Source organism: Miscanthus floridulus, chromosome 18 (assembly GCF_019320115.1).
Source record: "Miscanthus floridulus cultivar M001 chromosome 18, ASM1932011v1, whole genome shotgun sequence".
Lineage (NCBI taxonomy): Eukaryota > Viridiplantae > Streptophyta > Magnoliopsida > Poales > Poaceae > Miscanthus > Miscanthus floridulus.
The window spans coordinates 50,896,006-50,915,171 of NC_089597.1; the positions used below are offsets into that span (position 1 = coordinate 50,896,006).

General features: G+C 43.8%; 2 protein-coding genes across 2 annotated transcripts; one reads left to right on the plus strand and one right to left on the minus strand.

Moving 5' to 3' along the window:
• Positions 1–2,636: 2,636 nt before the first annotated feature.
• On the plus strand, positions 2,637–11,570 carry LOC136520347 (pyrophosphate--fructose 6-phosphate 1-phosphotransferase subunit beta-like). Its single transcript, XM_066513817.1, has 16 exons — positions 2,637–2,912; positions 3,035–3,190; positions 3,617–3,738; positions 4,072–4,125; positions 4,238–4,344; positions 4,483–4,588; positions 4,784–4,847; positions 5,100–5,188; positions 9,353–9,484; positions 9,561–9,731; positions 9,849–9,964; positions 10,218–10,329; positions 10,657–10,741; positions 10,953–10,997; positions 11,106–11,174; positions 11,269–11,570. The coding sequence occupies exons 1-16, from the start codon at positions 2,720–2,722 to the stop codon at positions 11,343–11,345; spliced, it is 1,698 nt and encodes a 565-aa protein (XP_066369914.1). The 5' UTR covers positions 2,637–2,719; the 3' UTR covers positions 11,346–11,570.
• Positions 11,571–14,235: 2,665 nt separating this feature from the next.
• LOC136520860 (uncharacterized) lies at positions 14,236–18,797 on the minus strand. Its single transcript, XM_066514527.1, has 4 exons — positions 18,650–18,797; positions 18,226–18,393; positions 18,028–18,133; positions 14,236–14,624 (listed from the first exon to the last, which is right to left on the minus strand). The coding sequence occupies exons 2-4, from the start codon at positions 18,383–18,385 to the stop codon at positions 14,543–14,545; spliced, it is 348 nt and encodes a 115-aa protein (XP_066370624.1). The 5' UTR covers positions 18,386–18,393; positions 18,650–18,797; the 3' UTR covers positions 14,236–14,542.
• Between the last annotated feature and the right edge of the window lie 369 nt (positions 18,798–19,166).

Consider the following 19,166-nt stretch of genomic DNA (forward strand, 5'->3'; position numbering starts at 1 on the left):
AGTCGAGGACGACTCCAATTCTAGAAGGAGGGGATGATGAGGACATCGCCAAGATGGAGTCGAGGACGACTCCAATTCGAGAAGGGGAGGATGATGAGGACATCGCCACGCTGGACACACCGACGCCATGGTCTTCCCCAAGTTGCAATTCGTTCCCAACTCAGCTGCCACGTCACCCTCGGATTCAGCAGACACGTCGTCACTGTTTCGGTCATAACTTTCTCATACGACATCGAAACGGGCCGTTCTTGGATGCGTTGGAAAGGGGACGACGACGCCGTCGTTTTGGATCTGGTCCCAGCTCCAGAAGGTCCGTGGATCATTCTGTGTGACCACGGCAAGGTGCTGCGTCACCTATTTGGGCCAACTTGGCCATGTATCGTGTCGGGCCTTAAGCCCAAGTTGTGGGCGCCCAACCCCTGGCCGTCCCCAACCCTAGGTCGAGTCTTAGACTATAAACACAGCTGCCGCCGCCGCTACACAATTGGGTTTTGTTTAGAGTTTAGTTTTCCATCGAGAAACTGAATCGTTCATTGTAACTGTGGTGACAAATCCTTTTACAGTGATCCAGGGCCCCCGTTCTTGATCTCCTCCACTGTGTCGATTAGTCCTTTGGAACCGAGTTCTTGAATCCTCTATTGATATTCGCGTCATTCATATTTGCAATTTCAGATTGCGTGTTTTACCTTCTTGCTTGTGCTCTTCGATTCGCTTGCAGGAAAAGCCTTCTTGGCGAGGTCAATCAAGTTGTGCTTGGTTGATAACCAACGGAGCAGTGGTGTAACGGTTGCAGGGTTCGAATCGCGTTTGATTTGAAGCCGGATCGCCAACGTCGAGATCTCCACAAATCGAACTTACCGGCTACCTCTCGGAAGATCGGGCCTGTACTCATCAGGTTGTGACCAAGGGGTAGGGTGTTTTACTAACTCCATGGATAGGTGAGGACTAAGTGCAACTAATCTATGTTTTCACGGATAGTCTGTTGGCTATGACGGACAATCCGTCGAGGGTGGCTAGGGGTAAAGATGTTTATGCAAAGTTTCATGTAGGTTGACGGTCAATTTGTCAGATACTGGTAGACAATCCGCCAAAACATGTTGGTCATGCCTAAGTGTAAACAGTCCATGGTAACCCTAATGCACCATGGGAACGTTTCATCCTCTGCGTTGCAAATAGAGACGAGTAGTGGTTTGAAAGTTGATAGAAAAACCTTTGAAAAATAGTTTGAAAATGCTAAAGGCTTAAAGGTGTTGATCATCCTTAGGAGATCATTTGGAGTTGGCATGCTTTGGAAAAAGGTTTTCAGTGTGCACCTAACCATGGGATTGTATTCTGTATTGTTCCATTATGTTTTGGATCAAATATTCAAGTGAGATGTGTAGCCCTTTGAATAAGATTTCCAAAAAGTTCAAGATCATCGAAATTGGACTTTAGAGCTATGAGTTATGGCTGTTTTACAGAGTAGTGGTCAGGTTGAAAATGACCCAGCGGTTTGACCGCCCAAGGGTGAGGTATGACTGCCAGATCTGTCAAAAAAATGCTTTTGAATAGTGGAAGTAGATGTTAGGCTTGGCCGATCTGCCCTCCATGGCTCGCAGTCACACCACTAGGTCTACAAATGTAACGAACGACCACTGCGAGGGTTTTGCCATGGCCCATCAAGCTAGCACCTCGGGTCATCCTCTCGATCGACGTGGTGCTAACTCTTGGGTCATGCAGAGGTCCGCAGACCATGTCTGGCAAAACCCTCTCGCGAAGAGCAAACTCCTGGGTCAAGAAGATTGTGTGAGGCTCTAGAGAAGGCATTGTATGGGCTCTTATGCTCGTCCCCGCGGAAGATCGCTAAGAGCAACTCTAATAAAAGTGAGGTGTGAAGAGCGCCAAGTGGTCCGAACAGATCAAGTGCTATAGCCCACATTGGGAGCACACCTCAAGGGGTGAGTGCAAGCTTGCCACTAGCAAGAGCATCGACGACAACCTTATGCTTGTGTCAATGGGGATTAAGTAGTCGGGCAAACTACCAAACCTCAGGAGATGTAGTGTTCTAGGGTGTTTATCTGAACTAGTAAAGAATAAGAAACGGTTCCAAATAATTTTGGTTAAGACGTTTCTCTGTTTGTAGTGTTTGATTTGACAACCATTCTAAAATGTTTGTGATGCCTACGTTCCGCCAGGCTAAAAGAGGCTGGTCTATCGCGAGCTCCGCAGCACACGAGATGGCACGTCGATCAGCCGGAAAACAACGAGCAGGCGAGCGGCAGCGACATCAACCTGCAGCCGTAAAATACCACGGCCAACCGAGGTTCCAAGAGACAGGCCAGACAAAGACAGTGGATTCTCTCATCTGTGCAGATATTATATAATAAACTCAGAAAAACTTCGTAATCAACCACCAGTACAAAGAGCCTTGTCGGGTGCCCCACTGCAAAACCACCAAAACTTCCGGTCTCCACACCCGGGTCACCGGCCCCTCTGTCTGCCGCGGCGCCGCCTGGACCGAAGTCACCAAACCGCGGACACGACACGAACCCAGGGGCTCGCCAACCCCGGCGCACCCACGGGCCCACCCGACCCGATCGCCATCGCCTCACGCACCCCCCCGGCCTACCCCCATAAAACCCCCGCGACGGCGACGGACCCTTCGCTTCGCCCACGGCATATTCCTCCCGACCCAGATCAGCGAAACACACTCTCCGCTCTCCCGAGACCGGACGGGCACATGGCGGCGGAGGCGGTGACGTCCAACGGCGGCGCGGTGGCCGCGAACGGCGGGCCGGCGCCCGGCCGGCTGGCCTCCGTGTACAGCGAGGTGCAGACGAACCGGCTCCTGCACGCGCTGCCCCTCCCCTCCGTCCTCCGCTCCAACTTCTCCGTCGTCGACGGCCCCGCCAGCTCCGCCGCGGGCAACCCTGGTGAGTGACCGACCGTCCAACGCTGCCGTAACTTCGGATCTCGGGTCCTTGCATGTGGTTTGCCACGGATTTCATCGAGCTCACCAGATTTGCGGCTGGCTGGCTCGATCGATCTGTTGCAGATGAGATCGCCAAGCTCTTCCCCAACCTGTTTGGCCAGCCCTCGCTGTCGCTGGTGCCGGCGGCCGAGCCCGCGGCGACCAGGCCGCTCAAGGTCGGTGTCGTGCTCTCCGGTGGACAGGCGCCGGGCGGCCACAATGTCATCTGCGGCATCTTTGGTGAGTATGCGTTGGCTTCCTGAGCTTTTCAATCACCGAAATTGCCAAGGTCTAGCTGTCTTTGTGCTAATGGAGGCGATTTAAGGTTGATGGTAGATTCAAGGAAGGGTAGTGCAGTCAGGTGGAGATCTAAAGAGTACTCCTTGTTTTTTTTTCAGTAATGTAGTGTCTTTAAATGAGGTCCCAGTGAACTCGCGCAGCTGTAGATCTCAATGAATTTTGGTAGTATGATGAGGCTAAATTGACTGATTTCATTTTGGTAGTATGATGAGGCTAAATTGACTGATTTCATTTGTTTTTTTTTTAAGTGAGTGAATCTTCTTTTGGATTTGCATACAATTGAGTAGACAACGAAAGAGTTTGGCTGTGTTTTGAATTTCCTGAAGCAATTCTTGTGTTTGACTTTTGTGGTGTGGGTTGGATCAGATTACCTGCAGGAGCGTGCAAAAGGCAGCACCTTGTATGGATTCAAGGGAGGCCCAGCTGGGATCATGAAGTGCAAGTATGTGGAGCTCACTTCAGACTTTGTGTATCCCTACAGAAACCAGGTACAGCTAGTATTATTGCTGACTGAACATTTTAATAATGCTTACTTTGTTTAAATCATGTTTGTTTGCCTGTTAGGATTAGGTAAGATTTTGGAGTAGGCCTTTTGTGTTGCAAATGCGTTTCTTATGTGTCATCCACTGTTAATGTTTTTTGCAAAATTATTACTAACAAAGCGTGCAGCAAATTAACCTTTGTAGTAATGAACTATCGGTCATTGAATTTCCTACTCTTACATGCTTGACAGACCGTCATGAGTTGATTAGTACGAAACTTCTTTATATATATACTATTTCCTTTTGATGATGCATTTAAATTTTATTTCTTTTTGACAGGGAGGATTTGATATGATCTGCAGTGGAAGGGACAAGATTGAAACACCGGAGCAGGTATGTCTCTGGGCTCTGGCCATGTATATGTGCAAATGCTTATGGAAAAACTTTGCTACTGGATTGCCTAATCTCGATCATTTTTTCTCAACTACCTATGTTGGTTGTGCAGTTCAAGCAAGCTGAGGACACAGCCAACAAGCTTGATTTGGATGGACTTGTTGTCATTGGTGGTGATGATTCAAACACCAATGCCTGCCTCCTTGGTGAATACTTTAGGTTGGCTGCTAACACTATGTTTTGGCCTTTCAATATAAGTCTGACTTGTGAATATAAGATTGCGTCGTTTGTTTCTTTTTCTGCTTATTCACAAGCAAATCAAGATTATGCTTTCAAATTATGAACTTTGCTTCATAGGTCAAGGAACATGAAGACCCGTGTTATCGGTTGCCCAAAGACTATCGACGGAGATCTGAAATGTAAGGAGGTTCCAACAAGCTTTGGGTTTGATACTGCTTGCAAGGTACCTAATTCTTCATCCTTGTGCTCGTCTCACAGTATTATGCATGCAAATCTTAGTCTAGATTTTTAATTAGCTACAATGGTGATGGCACACCTGCTCAAGCATTCTTTCAATTTGAGAAACTAACGCATCCTACACAGATGCATTTGAAAACCCATCATGAATATATCATGACAAAGAATCATCTTTTTTCAGATATACTCCGAAATGATTGGCAATGTTATGACTGATGCAAGATCAACAGGAAAATACTACCACTGTAAGTTTATCAGCAGCAACAAAATAGGTTGTCATTTAATAATTATGGACTAGTAAGTTTATCTTGCATCCTATTGGAACATTTGGAAAAACATCCACACCATGTGATGCCATGGAGCATTTTTTTTGACATTATAAAGCAGTGCTAACATGTAATCCATGCTGATAGTATAGAATGGGACTTCAGATGGCACATTTTAACATTTTTGGCCTTTTTTGCAATAAAATCTCTAACAAGCACTTGCTCTTCCAGTTGTGAGGCTTATGGGTCGTGCTGCTTCTCACATTACATTGGAATGCGCTTTGCAAACACACCCCAATGCTGCACTCATTGGGGAAGAGGTTGGTATTTCTTACATGCAAAGTTCTTTCTACATGGAATTAGCATGATTGGATGTTCCCGCCTTTATCTAGCCATATTAGATACATATACAATGGCACAAAAGGAGAGTGTAATTGTCTTTGCACAAGTATCCATATTTTTGTTTAGAGTAAATTTACAGAACTACAACTAATTTGACCTAATACCGACAGAACCAGAACTATCTTGACATGTATCATTAAACTACAACGGCTTTGGCATTTGGTACCTACCAACTTTCTCGTAACTACTCAGTGTCAAGATAGTTGTAGTTCTGTGATACGTGTTAAATCAGTTGTAGGTTTGTGGTTCCAAGTGTCAAAATAGTTGGCCTTCTGTGATACATGTTAAAGTAGTTAGTTCTGTGGGTTCAAAGAGGGAGTATTGGCTGCACAAGAACATATTGGTGCAAATGTACACAAACTTAATCTCATCCATCTTATCCAATCTGAATGCCCTAGGTGAGAGGTGAGTATCCTCTGATTCAGGCCCAATTCGATTTGGGGAATTAAAAGCAAAAGGTGATTGAGATGAGGGGATTATCACCTCTTAACTGGGCCATTCAGATTGGATCACATGGACGGGATTGAGTTTTTGCACACATGGACGGGATTGAGTTTGTGCACATCTGCACCATCAGATACTCCCTCTAGTTCAAATTTACTCTTTATTACAACAACAACAACAAAGCCTTTAAGTCCCAAACAAGTTGGGGTAGGCTAGAGTTGAAACCCAGCAGAAGCAATCAAAGTTCAGGCACGTGAATAGCTGTTTTTCAAGCACTCCTATCTAAGTCTAAGTCTTTGGGCATATTCCATCATTTCAAGTCTCCTTTTATTGCCTCTATCCAAGTCAACTTCGGTCTTCCTCTGCCTCTCTTCACGTTTCTATCCTGGTTTAGGATTCCACTACGCACTAGTGCCTCTGGAGATCTCCGTTGGACATGTCCAAACCATCTCAACCGGTGTTGGACAAGCTTTTCTTCAATTGGTGCTACCCCTAATCTATCACGTATATCATCGTTCCGAACTCGATCCCTTCTTTATGACCGCAAATCCAACGCAACATATGCATTTCCGCGACACTTATCTGTTGAACATGTCGTCTTTTTGTAGGCCAATATTCTGCACCATACAACATAGCAGGTCTAATCGTCGTCCTATAAAACTTGCTTTTTAGTTTCTGTGGTACCCTTTTGTCACATAGGACACCAGATGCTTGGCGCCACTTCATCCACCCTGCTTTGATTCTATGGCTAACATCTTCATCAATATCCACGTCTCTCTGTAGCATTGATCCTAAATATCGAAAGGTATCCTTCCTAGGCACTACTTGACCTTCCAAACTAATATCTTCCTCCTCCCGAGTAGTAGTGCCAAAGTCACATCTCATATACTCAGTTTTAGTTCTACTGAGTCTAAAACCTTTGGACTCCAAAGTCTCCCGCCATAGCTTCAGTTTTTGATTCACTTCTGTCCGGCTTTCATCAACTAGCACTACATCGTCTACGAAAAGCATACACCAAGGGATGTCCCCTTGTATGTCCCTTGTGACCTCATTCATCACTAAGGCAAACAGATAAGGGCTCAAAGCTGATCTTTGATGTAGTCCTATCCTAATTGGGAAGTCATCTGTGTCTCCATTACTTGTTCGAACACTAGTCACAACATTGTTGTACATGTCCTTAATGAGCCCGACGTACTTTGTTGGGACTTTATGTTTGTCCAAAGCCTACCACATAACATTTCTTGGTATTTTATCATAAGCCTTCTCTAAGTCAATAAAAACCATGTGTAGGTCCTTCTTCTTCTCCCTATACCGCTCCATAACTTGTCTTATTAAGAAAATGGCTTCCATGGTTGGTCTTCCGGGCATGAAATCAAATTGGTTCATAGAGACCCATGTTATTGCTCTCAAACGATGCTCGATAACTCTCTCCCATAGCTTCATAGTATGGCTCATCAACTTAATTCTCCGGTAATTAGTATAACTTTGAATACCTCCTTTATTCTTGTAGATCGGTACTAATATACTTCTTCACTCGTCAGACATCTTGTTCGATCGAAAAATATGGTTGAACAGCTTGGTTAGCCATATTATAGCTATGTCCCCGAGGCATCTCCACACCTCGATTGGGATACCATCCGGTCCCATCGCCTTACCTCCTTTCATCCTTTTCAACGTCTCTCTGACCTCAGATTCTTGGATTCTCCGCACAAAGCGCCTATTGGTGTCATCAAAAGAGTCATCCAACTGAAAGGTTGTGTCCGTATTATCACCATTGAACAATTTGTCAAAATACTCTTGTCATCGATGTCGGATCTCATCCTCCATCACCAAGAGATGCTCCCTTTCATCCTTAATGCACTTAACTTGGTTGAAGTCCCTTGTCTTTCTCTCACAAACCCTAGCCATCTTATAAACGTCCTTCTCTTCTTCCTTCGTACTCAAATGTTGGTAAAGATCCTCATACGCTCTACCATTTGCCACACTTACAACTTGCTTTGCAGTCTTCTTTGTCACCTTGTACTTCTCTATGTTGTCTACACTCCTGTCATGGTACAAGCGTCTATAGCATTATTTCTTCTCCTTAATAGCCCTTTGGACTTCCTCGTTCCACCACCAAGTATCTTTAGCCTCGCCTCCACATCCTTTGGTTACTCCACACCTCTAAGGCCACCTTCCGAATGTTGGTTGCCATCTTCTCTCATATGTTGTTTATGTCCTCTTCTTCCTTCCAAGAGCCCTCTTTGATAACCCTTTCCCTGAATACCTCTGACGTCTCCCCTTTCAGTTTCCACCACTTTGTTCTTTCAATCTTAGCTTTTTTATCCCTATGGGCACGCACCTGAAAACGAAAGTCTGCCACCAAAAGCTTATGTTGAGAAACAACACACTCCCCTAGTATCACCTTGCAACCCAAGCATGCTCGTTTGTCCTTTCTTCTTGCGAGGACAAAGTCAATCTGGCTAGAGTGTTGTCCACTACTGAAGGTCACTAGATGAGATTCTCTCTTTCTAAAGAAAGTGTTGGCTATCATCAGGTCAAAAGCTACCGTGAAGTACAGAACTTCCTCCCCCTCCTGATTCCTACTACCATACCCAAAACCTCCATGAACTGCCTCGAAACCTGCGCTCGTAGTACCTACATGCCCATTAAGATCTCCTATAAAAAGCTTCTCACTACTAGGTACAGCTCTAATCAGGCCATCTAAGTCTTCCCAGAACTGTCTCTTAGCACTCTCGTCGAGGCCTACTTGGGGGGCATACTCACTAATTACGTTCAAGACCATATCACCAACGACAAGCTTGACTAAGATAATCCTATCTCCTTGCCTTCTCACTCCCACCACACCATTCTTGAGGTTCTTATCAATTAAAACTCCTACTCCATTTCTATTCGCGACTGTCCCTGTGTACCAAAGCTTGAAACCTGTATTGTCCACCTCCTTCGCCTTCTGACCCTTCCATTTAGCCTCTTGAACGCATAATATATTTACACGCCTCCTAGTCGCGGTATCAACTAATTCTCTTAACTTACCTGTAAGCGACCCTACATTCTAACTACCTAAACGGATCCTAGTTGGTTCGACTAGCTTTCTTACCCTTCGCATCCGTCGACTCAGATGTGAAGACCCTCGCTCATTTTTCACTACACCCGGGCGCTGATGTAGCGCGCCACTAAGGAAGCGACAACCCGATCCTTGCTCACTTGACACCATGCCCAGATCGCGACACATCGCGTCACCAAGGGGGTGCCGACCCGGCCCTTGCCCATTTAACACCATACCCGGGTTCCGATACGGCGCGTCGCTAAGAGGGTTACGTCTCAACGGTTTTCTTTCGGGTTTCATCTCCATTAGAATGGCTAGATTTAACGTTGGCTCGCCACGCCTATCACAACCCTCCTCTTTTACCAGGGCTTGGGACCTGCTATGTTGAGACAACATAGGCGGAGTTAAATTTACTCTTTATTAATACAGTTTTTTTGTACATCTTCTCAAACTATGGAATCTAAAGAACAAGTTAGCAGACTAGATTTTTGTCTATCTGATAGGTTACATTTTCTTACATTATGGCTTCAATTGTTTGTTCATAATTCTGTGCATCATTATTTCACAAATAACGTCTTTTTTGCCATTGTAGGTTGCTGCAAAGAAGCAAACCCTTAAGAACGTCACAAACTACATTACTGATATCATCTGCAAGCGTGCAGATCTTGGATACAACTATGGCGTTATCCTTATACCGGAAGGCCTGATTGATTTCATCCCAGAGGTTTGACTCTCTTTATGTTCTGTGACTTTGTGTTGCCATAGAATATATTACTGACATCACTCCTTTTCTTTTGCAGGTTCAAAAACTCATCGCAGAATTGAATGAAATTTTGGCACATGATGTTGTTGATGAGGCAGGGGCCTGGAAAAGCAAGCTTCAGCCTGAATCAAAGGAGCTGTTTGAGTTTTTGCCCAAAACTATTCAGGAGCAACTTATGCTTGAAAGGGATCCCCATGGCAATGTTCAGGTAAAGACTGGGAATATTGTTTAACCATCTTAACTTTCTTGGTCTCTTCTGATAGGATTATTTCTGCTGAAAGAATATCAGTAAAGCTAGACATGCTCACTAGTCTTGTTATTTCAGGTTGCAAAAATTGAAACCGAGAAAATGCTTATTAGCATGGTGGAAACTGAACTTGAGAAGAGAAAAGCTGAGGGGAGATACTCTGCACATTTCAGAGGACAAGCTCATTTCTTTGGGTAAGCGTTATTTTTTTTGCATTTTGTGAACTGAGCAATAACTTGGTTGGTAGGTAGTCTCCCACTGAGGCAGCCGCCCCTGCGAATTGGTTTCAGAGAGTTTCCTGGCCAGCTAGGGTTTTGGGTATACCCACTTTTTTAATACAAAGCCAGGGAATGCCATCTCGTTGTGGTGGATTTTTTTTATTAATATTGCATTTCCAAATCTCTTCTCTCCAACTCGTATCTCATGCAGCTTCTTTGTTATTTGCAGGTACGAAGGAAGATGCGGCCTTCCAACTAACTTTGATTCTAACTATTGCTATGCATTAGGCTATGGTGCTGGTGCCCTTCTCCAAAGTGGGAAGACAGGACTTATTTCGTCTGTATGACTACTGATCTTTTCATCTTATGCGACTTACTCAAATGAGGCATACTTGCACTGTACCTTGTAAAAGATAGGCACCAGTGTTCAATTATGTAAACATGACCATCCCAATATTCAAAGTTGCCTAGCAATTTTTTACATTTGATTTCACCTTGCGCTGCGAAGTGGTTACAAATACAAAGTCATGGCATGTAGACACATGAGAAATTCGCAAACAGACACCTACAGTATTAGGAGTACCTGGGAGATCTTTTACAATGTGATTGTGGCTGATCTTATGTACTTGCATGTTTTGATTGCTGTACTCTTTTTTTTCTTGGCTCAGGTTGGCAACCTTGCAGCTCCAGTAGAAGAATGGACTGTTGGTGGAACACCATTGACATCGCTGATGGATGTCGAGAGGAGGCACGGTAATTTTCTTGCTTCACCTTGTTTCCAACTGACAGCTACTCTACTGTGTTCTAGTAACATTCTTCTTGATGTTTATTCAAGTAGCAACCAATGTGTGACATGCCAGTCTTGTTCCCTTTTGGGTTGATTAGCATTTATATGTTGGCTATAACTTGTGCTGCATCATTTGTCACTTCGAGTGTAACTTTTGACATTGTTCTCTGCAATCAGGCAAGTTCAAGCCAGTGATCAAGAAGGCTATGGTGGAACTTGATGGTACGAAGAATTCTGGAATGTTTGCTTGATTTACTGATGATTATGACGTTTTTTTTTGGACCTATGCCCTTCTTTCCAAATCTGATGTCCTGTGACTTCAATTTCCAGCTGCACCTTTCAAGAGATATGCATCAATGCGGGATGAGTGGGCTATCAAGAACAGATACATCAGCCCTGGTATGTGGAAATGAAATTGCTAGCAATGATCATCCAGTTTAGTCTTTAGTGGCCCCGTACATACAGTTTAACTCACATATCGTTGTCATGGCAGGCCCCATCCAGTTCAGTGGCCCTGGAAGTGATGACTCGAACCACACTTTGATGCTGGAACTCGGTGCTGTGTTATAGAGATGCGGCCTTTACTTATTTTTGTTCTTAAAGTTTTGGGAGTGGAGACTGGACACTGGGTCTCCTGGAGCAGCCTGCAGTCTCCATATTGTGATTTGTTAAATAAGAGGTTCGATGGGAGTTTTCTGCGTAGCGGACTGGATGTGGTAGCAAATAAGAACTGGTTTTAGTTATTTTTTTGTATGATTTACACACCAACTGACTACGTGTAGCCCTGATTCTGTTCCCCTGGTTGCAATCTCGTGAGAATGAACAAATGAAATTGAGCCATGAGACCGATTCAGTTTGCTTGCTTCCGGTAGCAGATTATTTTCTGAAGCCTGCCCTTGTACACCTCACCCTACCCTTGTCGATGCGCCTGCGGCTTCTCTCCATGTGGGCGGGACTGGGAGCTGGGATGGGGATGAGCATGTGTTCGTAGGACCCTAGGCGCGCCACGCCCCTGACCGCTGCCCCCAGCGTGCCCGCAGATCCGCGGGCATCTGACTCGCCGTGCCCTATCCCTTGGTGTCAGGCTATGCCTCATGACTCTAAACGCACTTCTGAAATATAAAACACTTGCAACATAAAACACTTACGAAGTAGATGAAATATTTAAAACATATACGTGAACAGATGTGTATGGAATAGATGCAACATCTAGATAAATCATTTGCAACATAAAAACACTTGTTGTAATGTAAGACTGAAACAACTGAAATCATTAAAACACACTCTTGTGACATGTGTGAAACATATGCAACATCCAAATAAAAAACGCTTGCAAACATACGTCTGAAAACAGAGAAAATATTTTAAACAAACACTTGCAACATATACAATATAACGATCTACTTTTGTAGCATCCATATAAAACACTTGCAACATACCTACGAAACATCTGAAACGCTGGAAACATAGGCTTGCAACATGCGTTTTTCACCCTTCTTTCGTACGACGCAACGCAAAGCGGGGGAGCGGCTGGTTCTGGCTAGCTGGCGGCGAGGATGGTAGCGCGGCCTGGCAGCGGCCAGCTGCGCCTGCGCTTGGCCTAGGCCCTGCTAGCAACGGCCTCCTCTCTTGGCCGCCCGGCCTAGGCGCGGCGGAGGATGGAGCATGGCAGGGACCGAGGTGCCACGGGGATGGCGGCGGCGATGCGTCAAAGTGGGCCGTGACGCGAGATGGAGGCGCCACGGGGGATGGCGGCCGTGGCGCGGGAGAGTGGGGCGGGCGGCCACGCCGTGCGCGTGTGGAATGGGGAGACGAGTGCGGAGTGGGGAGATTTGATTTTTTTTTCTGGGTTCGGACAGACGAACGCTTGAGCTTGAGCATTAGCTTTATTTGTTAGGCCATTTCACTGTACAAAGGACCGTACGGAAAGTTTCATAAACGAATCCTGAAAATTACTAAGTTTGTAGCAGTTTGGTTGGGCCTAAAAGGAAATCCTATATCCAACATGGATGACAAATAATATGTTCTTGCTCCGTTCCAAATTGCCTTTTTTAATACAAAGTATGCATCCATTCTTACCTTTTTAATACAGTACGTAAGCTATCTAAATATGTTGTAAAAGATAATTCTCTTATTTGTCTATAAAAAACATCTTTATTATTATTTATCCATGTCTCACTTTCTCTTTTCTAATCCTCCTCACATTCACTATATCTAAACCTACCCCTCTAGTACCATGATAGTCAAGCCCTCCTCTCTTTTCTCTTCCATATCATTTGACCATAAAATTATTATTGTACTTGCTCTTATGCAGGCCCAAGAAATTGTTCCCAAGATTTGGCACCTGTGCACTTGCTCTTATGTGCGGCCCTGTTCGCTTAAACTTATTAGTCGTGGTATAGTGTTTTTTTCTCACAATAAAACAACATCAGCCGGCTTATCAGCCACAAAAACCATTGGCCAAACAACCATATGATTGTCCCAAGAAAAAAAAGATGACGGTCTATTAAGAATTATACCATTGTCCTGGCTCAAATGTGTAAACGCGTGACCCATGACTCTTTGTAGGGCATGTTAAGGGCTAGCTAACAAATTAGACTAAATTAGCTATAGTGCATCCAAACAGGACAGTCAATAAGTGAGCTAATTCTTGAACCAAGTCTTCAACTAGATATTAACCAACTAACTAGCGTACCTCAGCTAATTTAGACTAATTTTTAGCCCCCAACTAGTAACTAGTCATGTGTATCAAACAGACTTGTAATCTTGTCAGTTACTTTCTCCGTTCCAAAATACTTGACCTTATCACATTTAAATTTTGTTATAAAATAGTTGTCATTCTTACTTTCCAAATGCATCTTTCTCTTCTTTCAAATACACTTTTTTTTTCTCAATACATCTTTATCTCTATTTTTGGAACAGAGGGAGTACATGTAAAGTCTTTTACCTTGAGCATTAGTATCTGTGATAGATCCTAAAATGTCTAGTGTTCTGGAATAGAGGGAGTACATGTCAGTATACCACATTTACATATACTCCTATGTGCGCATACATGTCTGGTAAAAGAATGTACTCCTGAAAAAGTAGAGGTGCTGAAGTTTTTAGGTAGAACATGTGCTTGCGACCTTGCGTGTCATAGGTTGTTTGGTGTCGCTTTTTTTTTCTTGGATCATGGCTCTCGATTCCAGATATCTACTCCACTCTATTATCGTATGCTCGCTCCCTTTATTCCCCAACTTATTTACCGAAGTGGCTCCGTTCGGTTTTGCATTGGAGTCGTCCAAACTCCAGAGTGCCTGGCACCCGTCCAGGAAGAACCGAAGAAGGAAGCATACAGTAACTGGTGTGTACCTATATATATACATATTCCTATCACTATCAGTCACCCACTCACCCAGCACATACGCCAACAGGTAATACATACATCAAAGTCATAGCCTCACAGGAGACAACAAAACACTAGCAGTAACAGAGTGTGTATATTCTACAAGAGTTGATGGTAGCACACACTTTAAATTGCAGCATGTATTCCTTGGCTTCTGCCTCCCCCCTCTTGTGTTTACACTGTTACATTACATTGCGCGAAACTTACACTGGATTGGATCAAATCTGTGAAAAAACAAGCATTTCATCCAGTGGATGCTGGATACATCATGTAATGTAACCAGGGGACGGCGGGAGGGAAAGATTCACTAGTAACCATTGCTTCGTTCTTTCATATTTCATAACACACCAGGATTAGATCCCTCAGGCAGTCAGGCTCCTCATCAAGTGTCCAGGTAGTTTGCGGCCATCATCAGCTCCAGGGTGATCTCCGGTTCGATCTGAAACTCAGTTGTCTCCTTCCCACTACAAAACCGAACGAAATTGAGATTCAGTCAGCAAACCAACAACCCAAGGGAATGCAGGAGAGGCTGCTAAGCATATTATCATCCATTTCTCATTGCAACATTGTGGCAACATCTGCTTTCACAATTCTATAGTAAGAAGGAACAGTCAAGGCATGGGCGCCTACTAGTCCCATAGAAAGTTTGTTGTACAAGGCAATGCACAATACAATGGAACACGAACTAAAGTTCAGTATGCTAACTGGGAAACAAATAAAACAATGTGGACACCAAAATCAGAACAATGAATGAATTTACTTTATCTGCAACCAATTAGCATATCTTCCACGGTTCCACCAACAAGAATCCTAGGAACCAACAAATATAGGGTGTTCAAGCTATCTCGACTGCACTTCAAGTTTTGGTAATCAACTAAACATTGTATGTGACAGTCTTATTGTCCTTGTCTGCCTCCCTCGCATCAAAATTCTGGACCATACAAATCTTCAATAATAGGCCATCCAAAGTGTTGAACCAAGAGCTATAAAGGAAGCACGGACACCATTATTATATTTGATGGAACTCTGACTGACACTACCCAGTCAATTCTAGACTAAACAGGTCCACCAGCAGGAAACAACAAAACTACACTCTCAATGAAATGCAGCTATCATCGGATCAACTAATCATCACCAAGACAGCCAGACTTTAACTCAATCACTAATAAACACTTAACTATTTACTAAGCAAAGGGATGGACAAGTCAAACGAGTGAAGTACTTCCCTCCGTTCAAGAAAGAATGCAGTTCCAGGTTTGGTCCAAGTCATCTTAACTTAGTATCAAACATTTATTACTTCAAATAGGCATACTATGAAAATATATTCCATGATGAATCTAATGATACATATTTAATATAATAAATATTAGTATTTTTTATATGAATTTGGTCAAACTTAATAGGACGGCGATTAGACCTGCTATGTTGTATAGTGCAGAATGTTGACCTACGAAAAGACGACATATTCAACAGCTAAGTGTCGCGGAAATGCGTATGTTGCGTTGGATTTGCGGTCATACAAGAAGGGATCGAGTTCGGAACGATGATATACGTGAGAGATTAGGAGTAGCGCCAATTGAAGAAAAGCTTGTCCAACACCGGTTGAGATGGTTTGGACATGTGCAACGGAGACCTCCAGATGCACCGGTGCGTAGTGGAATCCTAAGTCAGGATAGTAACGTGAAGAGAGGCAGAGGAAGACCGAAGTTGACTTGGGTAGAGGCAATAAAAGGAGACTTGAAATGATGGAATATACCCAAAGACTTAGCCTTAGATAGGAGTGCTTGGAAGACAGCTATTCACGTGCCTGAACCTTGATTGCTTCTGTTGGGTTTCAACTCTAGCCTACCCCAACTTGTTTGGGACTTAAAGGCTTTGTTGTTGTTGTTGTTGTTGGTCAAACTTAATAGGGTTTGATTGAATACTATTCTAGAATTGCATCCTTTCTGGGACGGAGGTAGTAATTAGGAGGTTTACGCACCGCTAAAATCTTACGTTGCCAGCATTAAACTATCCAATTGGGTTCAACTTTACCAATTGGGCTCAACTTTAACATTTATGAACGTATCCCATGAAATGGTAGAGCCAGTAAACTAGGGCGAATTCGTATGACCAGTAAGGCAGCAACCTACCAACGCAGAAGAAAAAAGCAGGGCAAAACCATCAAGGTGTCTCGTGTTTGATAATATTGAGCAGAAACTGTAATGAAATACAAGTCCCACAGAAGTTTGTTGTACAAGGCAATGCACAATATTAGGTGGGAAACAAATAACAATACAGATACCAAAATCAGAACAAGGACTTCACTTTAATCGCCCACCATTTAAATTTATTCTTAGCCATCTAATATCTTCCATCAACAAGAACCCTATTTCTTTTTTATGGTGTGGGGGAGGGAAAGAGAGAGGATTACCACATGATTCATTAGTTAGTAGAGCTGTTTGGCGGCATGGAAAACATGAGGTTCAGCAGTTTTGCAAAACATGATAGTGAACCTTATGTAGTTCAAGTTATCTCAATATGCACTTCAAGTTTTGTTGAGCATTGCATATAATTTAGTCCCCATGGCTATTGTCCTTGTCTGACTCCCTGACACCAAAATTTTTACATCATCCACCATGTAACTCATTAACAGAAAAAATGAAGTGCCAAATAAACAGCTAAAGGAAGCACAAGTGCCCTTAATTTTGAGGGTATTTTTAAATGCAATGCAACTAAAACACCAAAGCTCACATTCTTGTGTCATGCAGTTTTGCAATGCAACGAAACACACTTGTGATTCTTGACTGAAGAGGTCCATAAGGCAGTAAACACCAAAGTTCACATTCTTGTGTCATGCAGTTTTGCCATCATAGGATTAACTATATGCGTTACTAATACAGCCTGGTTTTAATTCATTCTCTCAAAATTCAAAAATGGGTACCGAGCCTTAATTCTTTACTAAGCAAAGGGATGGATAAGTCAATGGGTAAAGTAATTACGATGGCTTACAACTTGAAACAGTACACACAGCAGAAACCTTAGCTTGACAGAATTAAACAACAATCTAATTAGGCTCATGTTCAATACTTGGTACAACAAGTAAACTAGGACAAATTTGCATGAAAAGTAAACCAGCAAGTAAAGACGGGCAAGACAAAATGCAATTGGTTCTGCATACTCTGTATAGAGCACGCTAATTGATGTAGATTGGACTTAAACACTAAGCACCCTGTGCACAATTAGGCAGCAAGATGGAATATTCTAAAAGCTGATTGTTGCTTTGTCAGAAGGTAAAATTCTAAATTGCCACACTCGGTTTGTTTTGGACCACTGAACAAGTGAACAATGACATGAAAGACAGAACGGTGATGCATGCTACAAAACATGGTAAGGTTTGTCATTGTTCTGACGGGCCGTGTGTCAATCTCTTGTGGATATAATTCCCAAGGAGAATATGTGAACTCCGACAAAGAGCCATAGAACGATGGAGTTGTTGCTGGTTCTCAATAGATTATTAGATGCAGATAGGTCGTTTTACCCAACACACGAACTGTGGAGAACAGGAATAAGGAGGGGAAAATAAAATCCATCAGAGAGCCCTTTGCTCTGGATATTTAGGAACTAGTTTAAGAATTTATTACAGGTTACCAAACTAATGCAAAACTCATAAATGAATAATTGGGGGCAGAGGGAGAACTGAAAAACACAAAATAATATGTAACGTAGTACAGATTCTAAATAGCATCAATCAATGGCAGATTTCGCTGGTTAAGCAAACTGTGAATGGGCTGCCTAAAAGTAACAAGCGGGTTATTGTCTTATTGGTGAAAGCCTGGAAGGGGAAAAGGGATGACGATTTCGAAAGTGGAAAGTAAGCATAGGAACCTGGAGTAATGGAGCGACCAGTAGAAATACTGGCAGATCTTTTCGAGGATGTGGGTGGGGATCTCCGGGAAGCGGACCTCGCCCTGGCGCGTCTCGGAGAAGCCGCCTGGTGAGGATGACCAGAGGGATGGATGTGATGCGATGCGATGCGAGGACGGCGCGCTGATGGAACGGAAGAGGTGATGAAGGGTACCCTACCTGGCGATGTGAGCATGTTGCGGAGGGTGTTGGAGACCATGGCGGCCTTCTTGTCGACGACGAATTCGAAGCCCTCGGCGCTGATGAGCTTGACGACGCCTGCGGTGTCGTCGTCGTCCTCCTCCTCCTGGGGCTGGTGGTGCTCACGCGGCGGAGGCATCCTGCGACCTGCGACGGATTGGATTGGGATTGAGGTTGGTGTGGGTTCCTCTGTTGATTTGCTCTCACAAGTAGCGGATTAGGTTAAGCTATCGATCATCCAATGAAGGAAATCCGATGTACAGGTATGATCATTTATTGTTGGTTGCGTACATAACACGGCTGTACATACATACACCCAATAACTTTTGCCAACAAAAAATCAATTTTATTAGGAACATATATAGGAGTAAACTGTAATTAGATCAGATCCAAATACAAATACCTATAAATAGATTTAAGTTACGTGCAGGTGCTCGGTTTCCGATGGTCTAGAACCGGGCACGTGACGTGGGGCGGCGGCGGCGGTCGCCCAGTTGCGCCACAAACGTGTGGGGGGAGAGAGAGAGAGAGCGGGAAGGAGCCGGCTCCCAGAGGGAGAGGAACGTTGGTTTTTTTTTTCTTCCAGAAAAGCATCTACATTAAACACCACTCACAGGCAAATCGTCTTTTACAAGGTCCATTACGAAGGTACTTGGCTCATTAACATATCTGAGCCAGACTCCAACACATAAGCTCCGTGAAGAGCTAAACAATCTGCCACCTTATTACAATTTCTATTACATAACGAGACAGTACAGGAAAAAAACTCGGATTGCACAACATCTCGTATCTTGAAGACCAGAGCACCTACGCTGCTTCGGTCTACACTTGACGACTTGACGGCAGCAACTAACATTATGGCATCCATTTCCAAGACAATTTGCGACATTCCCAATTGTGCGGCCTGAAGTACACCTTTG

What these genes read in the sequence shown, in the direction of transcription:
- LOC136520347 (XM_066513817.1), top strand. Translation starts at nt 2,720, where the DNA reads ATGGCGGCGGAGGCGGTGACGTCCAACGGCGGCGCGGTGGCCGCGAAC. An exon ending in ATCCCCATGGCAATGTTCAG is followed by an intron (nt 9,732 to 9,848) that starts GTAAAGACTGGG and finishes TTGTTATTTCAG; the next exon opens with GTTGCAAAAATTGAAACCGA. An exon ending in GGACAAGCTCATTTCTTTGG is followed by an intron (nt 9,965 to 10,217) that starts GTAAGCGTTATT and finishes TGTTATTTGCAG; the next exon opens with GTACGAAGGAAGATGCGGCC.
- LOC136520860 (XM_066514527.1), bottom strand. Translation starts at nt 18,385, where the DNA reads ATGCCTCCGCCGCGTGAGCACCACCAGCCCCAGGAGGAGGAGGACGAC. An exon ending in CAACATGCTCACATCGCCAG is followed by an intron (nt 18,134 to 18,225) that starts GTAGGGTACCCT and finishes CATCCTCACCAG; the next exon opens with GCGGCTTCTCCGAGACGCGC. An exon ending in TGGTCGCTCCATTACTCCAG is followed by an intron (nt 14,625 to 18,027) that starts GTTCCTATGCTT and finishes TCGGTTTTGTAG; the next exon opens with TGGGAAGGAGACAACTGAGT.